Source organism: Podarcis vaucheri (assembly GCF_965113315.1).
Source record: "Podarcis vaucheri genome assembly, chromosome: 5".
NCBI lineage: Eukaryota > Metazoa > Chordata > Lepidosauria > Squamata > Lacertidae > Podarcis > Podarcis vaucheri.
In genome coordinates this window covers 64,349,221-64,362,482 of record NC_138763.1, presented here as the reverse complement: position 1 = coordinate 64,362,482, position 13,262 = coordinate 64,349,221, and the positions used below count along the sequence as shown (strand labels likewise).

General features: G+C 50.7%; 1 protein-coding gene across 1 annotated transcript; it reads right to left on the bottom strand.

The window, feature by feature from the left end:
* Positions 1-2,085: 2,085 nt before the first annotated feature.
* On the bottom strand, positions 2,086-13,043 carry LOC309532805 (homeobox protein vent1B-like; the record flags this gene model as incomplete). The annotated part of the gene is made up of 3 exons (XM_082223485.1): positions 2,086-2,434; positions 12,081-12,310; positions 12,809-13,043. The coding sequence occupies 3 exons, from the start codon at positions 13,041-13,043 to the stop codon at positions 2,102-2,104; spliced, it is 798 nt and encodes a 265-aa protein (XP_082079611.1). The 3' UTR covers positions 2,086-2,101.
* Positions 13,044-13,262: the final 219 nt, after the last annotated feature.

The window sequence follows — 13,262 nt, the reverse complement described above, 5'->3', positions numbered from 1 at the left end:
TAAGGAGATAGTACAAGAATATTTGGCTAGTTTAGATGTATTCAAGTCTCCAGGGCCAGATGAACTGCATCCAAGAGTATTAAAAGAACTGGCAGATGTGATCTCAGAACCACTGGCAGTCATCTTTGAGAATTCCTGGAGAACAGGCGAAGTCCCGGCAGACTGGAGGAGGGCAAATGTTGTCCCTATTTTCAAAAAGGGGAAAAGAGAGGACCCAAATAATTACCGCCCAGTCAGTCTGACATCAATACCAGGGAAGATTCTGGAACAGATCATTAAGCAAACAGTCTGTGAGCACCTAGAAAGGAATGCTGTGATCACCAATAGTCAGCATGGATTTCTGAAAAATAAGTCATGTCAGACTAACCTGATCTCGTTTTTTGACAGAATTACAAGCCTGGTAGATGAAGGGAACGCAGTGGATGTAGCCTACCTTGATTTCAGCAAGGCATTTGACAAGGTGCCCCATGATATTCTTGTAAAGAAGCTGGTAAAATGCGGTCTTGACTATGCTACCACTCAGTGGATTTGTAACTGGCTGACTGCCCGAACCCAAAGGGTGCTCATCAATGGTTCCTCTTCATCCTGGAGAAGAGTGACTAGTGGGGTGCCACAGGATTCTGTCTTGGGCCCGGTCTTATTCAACATCTTTATCAACGACTTGGATGATGGACTCAAGGGCATCCTGATCAAATTTGCAGATGACACCAAACTGGGAGGGGTGGCTAACACCCCAGAGGACAGGATCACACTTCAAAACGACCTTGACAGATTAGAGAACTGGGCCAAAACAAACAAGATGAATTTTAACAGGGAGAAATGTAAAGTATTGCACTTGGGCAAAAAAAATGAGAGGCACAAATACAAGATGGGCGACACCTGGCTTGAGAGCAGTACATGTGAAAAGGATCTAGGAGTCTTGGTTGACCACAAACTTGACATGAGCCAACAGTGTGACGCGGCAGCTAAAAAAGCCAATGCAATTCTGGGCTGCATCAATAGGAGTATAGCATCTAGATCAAGGGAAGTAATAGTGCCACTGTATTCTGCTCTGGTCAGACCACACCTGGAGTACTGTGTCCAGTTCTGGGCACCACAATTCAAGAAGGACACTGACAAACTGGAACGTGTCCAGAGGAGGGCAACCAAAATGGTCAAAGGCCTGGAAACGATGCCTTATGAGGAACGGCTAAGGGAGCTGGGCATGTTTAGCCTGGAGAAGAGGAGGTTAAGGGGTGATATGATAGCCATGTTCAAATATATAAAAGGATGTCACATAGAGGAGGGAGAAAGGTTGTTTTCTGCTGCTCCAGAGAAGCGGACACGGAGCAATGGATCCAAACTACAAGAAAGAAGATTCCACCTAAACATTCGGAAGAACTTCCTGACAGTAAGAGCTGTTTGACAGTGGAATTTGCTGCCAAGGAGTGTGGTGGAGTCTCCTACTTTGGAGGTCTTTAAGCAGAGGCTAGACAACCATATGTCAGGAGTGCTCTGATGGTGTTTCCTGCTTGGCAGGGGGTTGGACTCGATGGCCCTTGTGGTCTCTTCCAACTCTATGATTCTATGATTCTATGATTCTATGATTCTATGGCCTTTTAAATGTGCTTGTTGGGTGGGCTTATTGGTTTGTTATTGTCTTGTGTATTTGGTGTTTTCATTTTTATGTTGTGAACCACCCTGCGATCTTCGGATATACAAATTTAATCAATATTTATTTTACCCACTTACTGACATTTAATCGCACTTTCTAACTTAGCTGTTAACTGTTTTTGTAGACTCTGCAGAGCTGCCATGTAAAATCACTGTTAGCAGTCTTTGTAGAATTTTTTGCAGATTCCTTCACTAGACATCTAGCCCAAACTTTAGAAAATGCTGAAATAACCACCTGCTTTTGGTTGCAGGATTTTAGAAAACACTGAACTAAAGAAATCAACAACAAAAAATTTATATAAAAATAATTTTTTTATTCTCAATTCTTCAATCTTTATTCAATCATGATTCAATATTCAATCTTTATTCAATTTATTCAATGTTATGTGTTCTTGCACATTCACCTATATATGCTCTGCAATAAAACCAACATATTTCTGAACAAGATCTACCACGCCATCCCATATCCTAATGCAGGAGTAGGAAAAGTTTCCTTGGAAGAATCCATCTTGTACTCTTCAGTTAAATTTCCTGAGAACTGGGTTGGAAAGTGATAAGGCAGACCAGGTAATGGAAATGGATAAGGTGGATTTTGGAAGGGCTGGTACTTGCAGCCAGGAGGATTGGGCCACAAAGCAGGATTTGGCATATAAGGTAGAAGGCTGGGTGGGATCCTGGGCTGACATATCAGATAGCCGGGATATGAAGGCCAGAGGCCTCGGCGATAGTCTTGTAGCTGTCGCTTAAGTTTCATCCTGCGATTCTGGAACCAGTTTTTAACCTAATAATAAAAATAATAAAGTAAATTCAGAAGCTAGTAGTCACAGAAACAGCCTCATGTTCTCAGAATGCACAGTCACTTACATCAATGGGCCACTCAGACCAGTTTCCACGTAACCAAATGGCAGCGCTACCACGTATTTAGTATTGTACAATGAGTCTCCCAAAGCAGATCATAAACCACCCTCTGCAATGATCTCAAAGAAGCTTCCCCCAACTGGTGCCTGTTTTTGACTGCAAGTACTGACAGCTCCTGCCACTGTGGCCAATGGTCAGGGGCAACTAAACAAAAAAAGATTCTCCACCCCTAAAGTAGTAAAGGTAACGGGACCCCTAACCATTAGGTCCAGTCACGGACGACTCTGGGGTTGCGGCGCTCATCTGTCTTTATTGGCCAAGGGAGCCAGCGTACAGCTTCCGGGTCATGTGGGCAGCATGACTAAGCCACTTCTGGAGAACCAGAGCAGTGCACGGAAATGCCGTTTACCTTCCCCGCTGGAGTGGTACCTATTTATCTACTTGCACTTTGCCGTGCTTTCAAACTGCTAGGTTGGCAGGAGCAGGGACCGAGCAACGGGAGCTCACCCCGCTGCAGGGATTCGGACCACCTACCTTCTAATTGGCAAGTCCAAGGCCCTGTGGTTTAACCCACAGCACCACCCATGTCCCTACCCCTAAACTACAGGCTATGAAATACAGAAGCCAGTGCCTAGATGTGAGCACAGCGCTCAGCGGGGAAGGGCAATGGAGCAATAGATAAAAGTGGCAAAATGATATGGTAGTGGGGTATTAGTCAGTTAAGAGACTCCCTCCCTGATGCCATTTCCTATCCAACTAGTCTGTGCAAATTTTACATACTGTTTGGTACTATCACAGAAGCAGAGAGCTGTTAATACCTCACTGGGTGTATTTATAAAGACGCTGTGCAGCTTCCCATCAAGGAGGCTGTACTTGCATCCTGTGCCAAGCAGGGGGTTGGGCTAGATGACTTCAGAGGTCCCGTCAAGCTCTAGTTATAAGTGTCTGATCAAGGGCCTGGCAAGCCTATTGCTGTGATCGGTAACTGGACTTCCCTCAGACACTAAATGCGCTCAGGGCAATGCCTAGAAAATCAGTGATTGCTCCCGTTGGGGATGGAGGCAAGGGAGGACACAGAATCCCACCTCCCCCAAATTTGAACCCTTCTGCTTAGACCTTAGCAAGCTAGTCAGAAGGGAGTTTTCTAATCAGGTTCTATGGAGCAAACATAGGAACTCTCTGCGATCCAGAGCCCTGGCGCAGACTTGTGATCGCAGGGAAGATCCCACAGGTTTTTAAAGCTGCAGTCTGGGCAACTAGCTCCACTGAGCAAGCAACATAAACATGCAGAGAACTGCAGTCTAAGCAGTGACCCCAAACACACCTACTGAGTGAGTGCTTGAGGGCCCTGCTCTTGCCACTTACCATCTGGCTTGGGGCGGGGCCTGAAACCTCACAAGGACTGTGTGCTGCTTGCTGCCTGCTGCCCAGGAGGACTCCCCTGAGTGAGTGCCTGAGGGCCCTGCCTTTGCCACTTACCATCTGGCTTGGGGCGGGGCCTGGGGCCTCACAAGGACTGTGTGCTGCTTGCTGCCTGCTGCCCAGGAGGACTCCCCTGAGTGAGTGCCTGAGGGCGCTGCTCCTCCCTGCCACTTACCACCTGGCCTGGGGCGGGGCCTGGGGCCTCATAAGGACTGTGTGCTGCTTGCTGCCTGCTGCCCAGGAAGACTCCCCTGAGTGAGTGCTTGAGGGCCCTGCTCTTGCCACTTACCATCTGGCTTGGGGCGGGGCCTGAAACCTCACAAGGACTGCGTGCTGCTTGCTGCCTGCTGCCCAGGAGGACTCCCCTGAGTGAGTGCTTGAGGGCCCTGCTCCTTCCTGCCACTTACCATCTGGCTTGGGGCGGGGCCTGGGGCCTCATAAGGACTGTGTGCTGCTTGCTGCCTGCTGCCCAGGAAGACTCCCCTGAGTGAGTGCTTGAGGGCCCTGCTCTTGCCACTTACCATCTGGCCTGGGGCGGGGCCTGGGGCCTCATAAGGACTGTGTGCTGCTTGCTGCCTGCTGCCCAGGAAGACTCCCCTGAGTGAGTGCTTGAGGGCCCTGCTCTTGCCACTTACCATCTGGCTTGGGGCGGGGCCTGGGGCCTCACAAGGACTGTGTGCTGCTTGCTGCCTGCTGCCCAGGAGGACTCCCCTGAGTGAGTGCCTGAGGGCGCTGCTCCTCCCTGCCACTTACCACCTGGCCCAGGGCGGGGCCTGACAGGCCTCACTAGGACAGTTGTTACTGCCGGAGAGGCACAGAGTGTTTTTAAAATGTTTTTTAAAATTTTCTTTGGATTTTTTGTATGTGGGGGGTGGGGGTGGGATGGATGTTTGGTTGGGCTTGGGGAATTATTATTTTTTTTATTTTGATGTTTTTGTAATTTTTACATTTTTTTGTTTGTATTGTTTTATTGGTTTTGTTTGTTTGTTTAAGGTGTTATTTTGTTTTAGGGGGAGGGGTCAGGGCTGCCGGGGAGTGGGTCCCAGCCAACAAAATGGCTGGGGCATGTTCCACAGGGGGGGATGCACTGGGACAACCGATCTCAGTGATCACGGGTAGGAGGAGGAGTTACGCTAAGACCAGACCATGTCATTACAGAGGAGGCAGGTTTAGTCGTTGTCTGAGGACTATCCCTGCCTCCGGGTCTGGTCCTGACCGGATGGATACTAGAATCAGCAAGGGATACCCACATGACCTGAAGGTGCTGCTGTGCAATGCCAGGTCAATGATTCATAAGACCACTGCCACCCATGACTTGATCATGGATGGAGGATTTGACCTGGCTTGTGTAACAGAGACTTGGTTGGATGAAGCAGATGGGCCTGTCCTTGCCGCTGCTTGTCCACCAGGTTTCTCTTACGCACAGCAACCCAGGTCACGTGGGCGGGGAGGGGGGGTTGCAGTGATTTTTAGGAAGTCATTAGTTTGCACCAGGCGTCCTATTGGGAAGACCCAGTTTTCTGAGTGCATGTTCTGGAAGTTGGGCAATAGGGGCAGTACAGGATTCCTTTTGGTGTACCGACCTCCCCGCTGCACCAAGGATTCCCTGCCCGAGCTGCTTCAGGTCGTGGCGGATGTTCTCCTGGAGACACCTAGCCTGGTCGTCCTAGGGGATTTTAACATCCATGCCGACACGACCTTACAAGGGGCCGCTCGGGACTTCGTGGAAAGCATGGCCTCCATGGGGCTGTCCCTGAATAAGTCTGGCCCAACTCATAGCCACGGACATGCCTTGGACCTGGTGTTTACCTCTATGGATGTTGGTGATCTGACACTAAGTAAAAGCGAAACGAAAGAAGTGCCATGGTCAGATCACTTCCTGGTGCAACTGGACTTCTCTGCGACCCATCCCCTCTGCAGGGAGGTGGGACCAATTCGGATGGTCCGCCCCCGCCACTTAATGGATCCAAATGGTTTCCAGAGAGTGGTAGGGGATGCTTTATCCCATGTTGATGGCCTTTCAGCTGATTCCCTGGTGGCCCGCTGGAATGTGGAGTTAACCAGGGCTATTGACTGTTTGGCTCCGAAGCGCCCTCTCCGATTGCATGGAGCCCGGACAGCCCCGTGGTTTTCCACGGATCTGAGGGCAATGAAACAATTGTTGAGACGGCTAGAGCGCCGGTGGCGGATAACTCATTCCGAATCTGACCGGACACAGGTTAGAGCTCAACGTCGAGCCTACCAAGTGGCGATAGCGACGGCGAAGAAGAATTTCTTCACCGCCTCTATTGCATCTGCAGAAAACAGCAGCAGGAGACTTTTTCAGGTGGTTCACAATTTAGCGGAACCACCTGCAACATCGGGGCCCAGTACGGGCCACATGTTCTCCTGCAATGATTTTGCAAAGTTTTTTGCAGATAAAATCGCCCAGATTCGGGAAGAAGTAGACTCCACCGTGGGAGCAGGGGCGGGGCGGGAGAGTGCTAGAGCTCTGTCTAGTCAAGTTGAGTGGGATCAATTTCAATCTGTTACCTCCAAGGATGTGGACAGGCTGCTTGGACGAGTGAAACCAACCACCTGTCTCCTGGATCCTTGCCCATCCTGGCTTATAAAAGCTAGCCGGGAAGGACTGGGCGATGGGCTTCGTGGGGTGGTGAATGCTTCCCTCCGTGAGGGAGCCTTCCCAGACCCGCTGAAAGAGGCGGTTATTAAACCGCTTCTTAAAAAACCATCTTTAGATGTGGCCACGATGGCCAACTATCGCCCAGTCTCAAATCTTCCATTCCTGGGCAAGGTGATTGAGCGAGCGGTTGCCGAACAACTCCAGGCACGCCTGGAAGAAGCGGACCATTTGGATCCCTTCCAGTCGGGATTCAGGCCTCATCATGGGACTGAAACTGCCTTGGTCGCACTGGTTGATGATCTCCGGCGAGCTAGGGACAAAGGTGAGAGCTGTTTCCTAGTTCTGCTGGATCTCTCAGCGGCGTTTGATACCATCGACCATAGCATCCTTCTGGACCGTCTTGAGGGGCTGGGAGCTGGGGGCACTGTTATACAGTGGTTCCGCTCCTTCCTCCTGGGCCGTGTTCAGAAAGTGGTGGTGGGGGATGAGTGTTCAGACCCCTGGGCTCTCACTTGTGGGGTGCCTCAGGGTTCTGTCCTCTCCCCCATGCTTTTCAACATCTACATGCGGCCGCTGGGAGAGATCATCAGGAGGTTTGGGCTGGGTGTTCATCAGTATGCGGATGACACCCAGCTCTACCTCTCTTTTAAATCAGAACCAGTGAAGGCGGTGAAGGTCCTGTGTGAGTGTCTGGAGGCGGTTGGAGGATGGATGGCGGCTAACAGATTGAGGTTGAATCCTGACAAGACAGAAGTACTGTTTTTGGGGGACAGGAGGCGGGCAGGTGTGGAGGATTCCCTGGTCCTGAATGGGGTAACTGTGCCCCTGAAGGACCAGGTGCGCAGCCTGGGAGTCATTTTGGACTCACAGCTGTCCATGGAGGCACAGGTCAAATCTGTGTCCAGGGCAGCTGTTTACCAGCTCCATCTGGTACGTAGGCTGAGACCCTATCTGCCTGCGGACTGTCTCGCCAGAGTGGTGCATGCTCTGGTTATCTCCCGCTTGGACTACTGCAATGCACTCTACGTGGGGCTACCTTTGAAGGTGACTCGGAAACTACAACTAATCCAGAATGCGGCAGCTAGACTGGTGACTGGGAGCGGCCGCCGAGACCATATAACACCGGTCTTGAAAGACCTGCATTGGCTCCCAGTATGTTTCCGAGCACAATTCAAAGTGTTGGTGCTGACCTTTAAAGCCCTAAACGGCCTCGGTCCAGTATACCTGAAGGAGCGTCTCCACCCCCATCAGTCTGCCCGGACGCTGAGGTCCAGCGCCGAGGGCCTTCTGGCGGTTCCCTCATTGCGAGAAGCAAAGCTACAGGGAACCAGGCAGAGGGCCTTCTCGGTAGTGGCGCCCGCCCTGTGGAACGCCCTTCCAGCAGATGTCAAAGCGATAAACAACTACCTGACATTCAGGAGACATCTTAAGGCAGCCCTGTTCAGGGAAGTTTTTAACGTGTGATATTTTACTGTATTTTTGGTTTTTATGGAAGCCGCCCAGAGTGGCTGGGGAGGCCCAGCCAGATGGGCGGGGTATAAATAATAAATTATTATTATTATTATTATTATTACTATGGAGCTCATTCCACAGGAAGGCATATTTGCACTGTTAATTATGCACTACGATACTAAAGGGCAGCGAGGCTGTCCAAATGACCATTTCCCCTCCACAGTCTATAAACTGTCTGAATAGGGCCACAGCGGCTCTTCCAAACTTGGTGCAAAAATATTCAGCATAATTGTCCTACATCTGTAGGCATTTCACTGACAACCTCAGGATGCCCAACCTAAGTGATTTACCAAATGACTGTGCCCTAGGTCTTTTGATGAGCGGCGAGCTGGATAAATAAGAGGTGGCATGGGCATAATCCTGTGGTTGGTCTTTCTTGCTAAATGGATGCAAACAAGCCATGTAGATAAGACAGTTGCCAGCGCTCCCATCTGCACAATGCAGCACTCAGCAAGAATTCCCATTTCAAAAGCCAGCTTGGCACCAGTCCACAAGGCACTTCTTTTCTCTAAAGTAATCTCACAGCAGGTTCTTTAAAGAGAAATGGACTTGTGGCTTGCCATTTCTCTTCGGGGTGGCCCCACTGAGAGACACTCCAAAAACTGCAGACTCTTAAGTAAGATGCCATGAATTCCATGGAACTTGGGCCACATTCTTGTCCTACACTCACCGCACTATTATACCATTTTAAACTATCATAGCTGCTTCCCCCAAGGAATCTTGGGAAATGTAGTTTGTTAAGGGGTTTATCGAATTGTTGGGAGGCTCCTTAGTACCCCTCACAAAGTTACAATTCACAGAGTAGTTTTAACAATCCATCCCTCCTCTTCACAGGGAACTCTGGAAATTGTAACCAGGTGTGGGGAACACGGCTCTCTTAATCCTCAACATGCTCAACTACAGCTTCCAGAATTCTTTGGGCGAAGCCATGATTAAAGTAGTACAGTGGTACCTTAGGCTACATACGCTTCAGGTTACAGACTCCGCTAACCCATAAATAGTGCTTCAGGTTAATAACTTTGCTTCAGGATGAGACCAGAAATCGTGCTCCGGCGGCCCGGCGGCAACAGGAGGCCTCATTAGCTAAAGTGGTCTTCAGGTTAAGAACAGTTTCAGGTTAAGTACGGACCTCCAGAACGAATAAATAATAATAATAATAATAATAATAATAATAATAATAATAATAATAATAATTTATTTGTACCCCGCCCATCTGGCTGGGTTTCCCCAGCCACTCTGGGCAGCTTCCACAGAAACCAAAAAACACTAAAATATCATACATTAAAAGCTTCCCTGAATAGGGCCGCCTTAAGATGTCTTCTGAATGTCAGGTAGTTGTCCATCACCTTGACATCCGATGGGAGGGCATTCCACAGGGCGGGCGCCACCACCGAAAAGGCCCTCTGCCTGGTTCCCTGTAGCTTTGCTTCTCGCAATGAGGGAACCGCCAGAAGGCCCTTGGCGCTGGACCTCAGTGTCCGGGCAGAACGATGGGGGTGGAGACGCTCCTTCAGGTATACTGGGCCGAAGCCGTTTAGGGCTTTAAAGGTCAACACCAGCACTTTGAATTGTGCTCGGAAACGTACTGGGAGCCAATGTAGGTCTTTCAAGACCGGTGTTATGTGGTCTCGGCGGCCGCCCCCAGTCACCAGTCTAGCTGCCGCATTCTGGATTAGCTGTAGTTTCCGAGTCACCTTCAAAGGTAGCCCCACGTAGAGCGCATTGCAGTAGTCCAAGCGGGAGATAACTAGAGCATGCACCACTCTGGCCAGACAGTCCGCGGGCAGGTAGGGTCTCAGCCTGCGTACCAGGTGGAGTTGGTAGACAGCTGCCCTGGATACAGAATTGACCTGCGCCTCCATGGACAGCTGTGAGTCCAAAATGACTCCCAGGCTACGCACCTGGTCCTTCAGGGGCACAGTTACCCCATTCAGGACCAGGGAGTCCTCCACACCAGCCCGCCCCCTGTCCCCCAAAAACAGTACTTCTGTCTTGTCAGGATTCAACTTCAATCCATTAGCCGCCATCCATCCTCCAACCGCCTCCAGGCACTCACACAGGACCTTCACCGCCTTCACTGGTTCTGATTTGAAAGAAAGGTAGAGCTGGGTATCATCTGCATATTGATGGACACCCAGTCCAAACCCCCTGATGATCTCTCCCAGCGGCTTCATATAGATGTTAAAAAGCATGGGGGAGAGGACGGAACCCTGAGGCACCCCACAAGTGAGGGCCCAAGGGTCTGAACACTCATCCCCCACCACCACTTTCTGAACACGGCCCAGGAGGAAGGAGCGAAACCACTGTATAACAGTGCCCCCAGCTCCCAACCCCTCTAGACGGTCCAGAAGGATGTTATGGTCGATTGTATCAAAGGCCGCTGAGAGATCCAGCAGAACTAGGAAACAACTCTCACCTTTGTCCCTAGCTCGCCGGAGCTCATCAACCAGTGCGACCAAGGCAGTTTCAGTCCCATGATGATGCCTGAACCCTGATTGGAAGGGATCCAAATGGTCCGCATCCTCCAGGCGTGCCTGGAGTTGTTCAGCAACCACACGCTCAATCACCTTGCCCAAGAATGGAAGATTTGAGACTGGGCGATAGTTGGCCATTGTGGCCGCATCTAAAGATGGTTTTTTAAGAAGCGGTTTAATGACCGCTTCCTTCAGCGGATCTGGGAATGTTCCCTCACAGAGGGAAGCATTCACCACCCCGCAGAGCCCATCGCCCAGCCCTTCCCGGCTTGCTTTTATTAGCCAGGATGGGCAAGGATCAAGGAGACAGGTGGTTGGTTTCACGCGTCCAAGCAGCCTGTCCACATCCTCGGAGGTAACAGATTGAAATTGATTCCATGCAACTTGACCAGACAGGTCTCTAGCACTCTCCCGCCCCAGCCCTGCTCCCACGGTGGTGTCTAGCTCCTTCCGAATATGAGTGATTTTATCTGCAAAAAACTTTGCAAAATCGTTGCAGGAGATCTTGGGGTCTTTACAAGGCCCCGGTGGTAAAGGTGGTTCCGTTAAATTGCAGACCACCTGAAAGAGTCTCCTGCTACTATTTTCTGCAGATGCAATAGAGGCGGTGAAGAAAGTCTTCTTCGCCGTCGCTATCGCCACTTGGTAGGCTCGACGTTGAGCTCTAACCTGTGTCCGGTCAGATTCGGAGTGAGTTTTCTGCCACCGACGCTCTAGCCGTCTCAGCGATTGTTTCATCGCCCTCAGCTCCGAAGAAAACCATGGGGCTGTCCGGGCTCCATGCAATCGGAGAGGGCGCTTCGGAGCCAGACAGTTGATAGCCCTGGTTAACTCTGCATTCCAGCGGGTCACCAGGGAATCAGCTGAAAGGCCATCAACATGGGATAAAGCATCCCCTACCACTCTCTGGAAACCATTTGGATCCATTAAGTGGCGGGGGTGGACCATCCGAATTGGTCCCACCTTAAGTACTTAACCTGAGGTACCACTGTATCATAGTACTTTACACTGTATGGTCTTACACTTTAGTAAGTGCGCTTGAGATTTCAGCAATAACTGAAGACTTTTCAGCTTTTTATTTTATTATTACATTTATAGCCTGCCTTTTCTTCCACTGGGAAGTAGGCTACCCTTCTATGTGAGATTCATATGGCATTTGTTCCCATCCTTCTTCATGGTTGTTCAGGGCAGGTCATCCTCACAACCACCTTGTATGGCAGGTCAGGATGAGAGGCAAGCAATTAGCCAAAAGTTTATCTATTGCAGAATGTGGATTTGAATCCAGATCCAGCACTTTTTCATCTTCAACCAGCTCCTTCTCTAGTTTGCATGAACTGTTACTTATTAAAATTTTAATCCCTCTTACATTTATACCCTGCTTTTCCCCCCATCACACTGTATATCAATAACGAAACTGCTTCTTAAAGAAACTGTAGTTCAGGAAGAGCTTTCCAAAACCGCACCTCAAGAGGCAACCGGACTACTCAGGAGTAAGTGTCTCAAAGACTTGCTGCCTACAGCACAGGCCAGTTACTCACCTGCTCTTCCGTCAGGTGCAGCTCCGCGGCCAAGCCTTGCCTTTCCCACTGCTTCAGATAGGGTTGTCGCCGGAAGGTGCTCTCCAACTCGCGGAGCTGCTCCATGGTGAACGCTGTGCGCAAACGGGGGTAGTGCCGTCGTTCCTCCCGGTCCAGGTTCACGTCGGAAGCGGCGCTCTTGCTCGCCTCCCTGACCGAGACCGGCTCGCTTGCGCAGGGTCCTTCGCCGGCTACGAAAGCAGGAGAGCAAGAAGTGTGAGCCAAACTTGCCTTCCTTTCCTGAGCGCACCTAACAAGGTCTCGCTGAGATAACCCCAAGCGGGGGGCATCTTCTCTCGCCAGGGCTCATTTGCCAAACATTATGGATAGAAAGCTCCCCCGCCCCTTTCTGAGGGAGAAGAGGCAACACACCGCGCCTCTCCCCAGCTTTTTAACTCTCACGCCTCAATAACAATTTCCACTCCTAAACGCGGGTAGACTCGGGGTGCGGCAACATCCATTGCTTAAATCCTGTTGGTTGTAAAAGGACTTGTTCCCAAGTGTACCCTAAAAGCATACCCCCCCCCAAAAAAATAGCGCAGCATTGCTACTGCGCCCTAGAGGAGGTTCTCCAGTACTGCTCAAAAACTAGCCAAGGCGCTTGGGGAGGATTACGGCGTTAATACCACCACGTGACTGCCGGGTAATTCTACTAGTCCTCAGTGAGGCTGGTCCGGCGTTTTACTTACTCTTGTTTTGCGAGCCATCGGCGGCAGTTTCACGGGCCTCGCTGCATCCTTCCTCTCCACTTCCGACGGCGGTGGCGTCTCCTCTGCGCAATCCCGCAGAGGGGCATGGCTTCTTGGGCTGGGCCTTCCCTAACCAGGAGCTTCCTTTGCCCAAATTGGGAACGCTCGGAGCGGACACGCAGCAGATATGGGGCTTGCGCGCGATCCCCTGCTGATCGCAGGCCTGCTGGCCCATGTGCGCAGGAAACACGCCGACCTCCACGCTTCTCCGGCAGGGGGCCGGCCCTCTACTGCAAATTTATAGGCGACAGCGAGCACTTAAGGAGGAAGATTCACACCTGGCAATCGCGGCCGACCGATCTACAGCGCCCCCTCCCGGCAATGCAGAGTTGATTTCCAAACACGAAGTGGGTGTGTCTTATCTTAGTATCAATATACTACGCCCTGTCCCAAG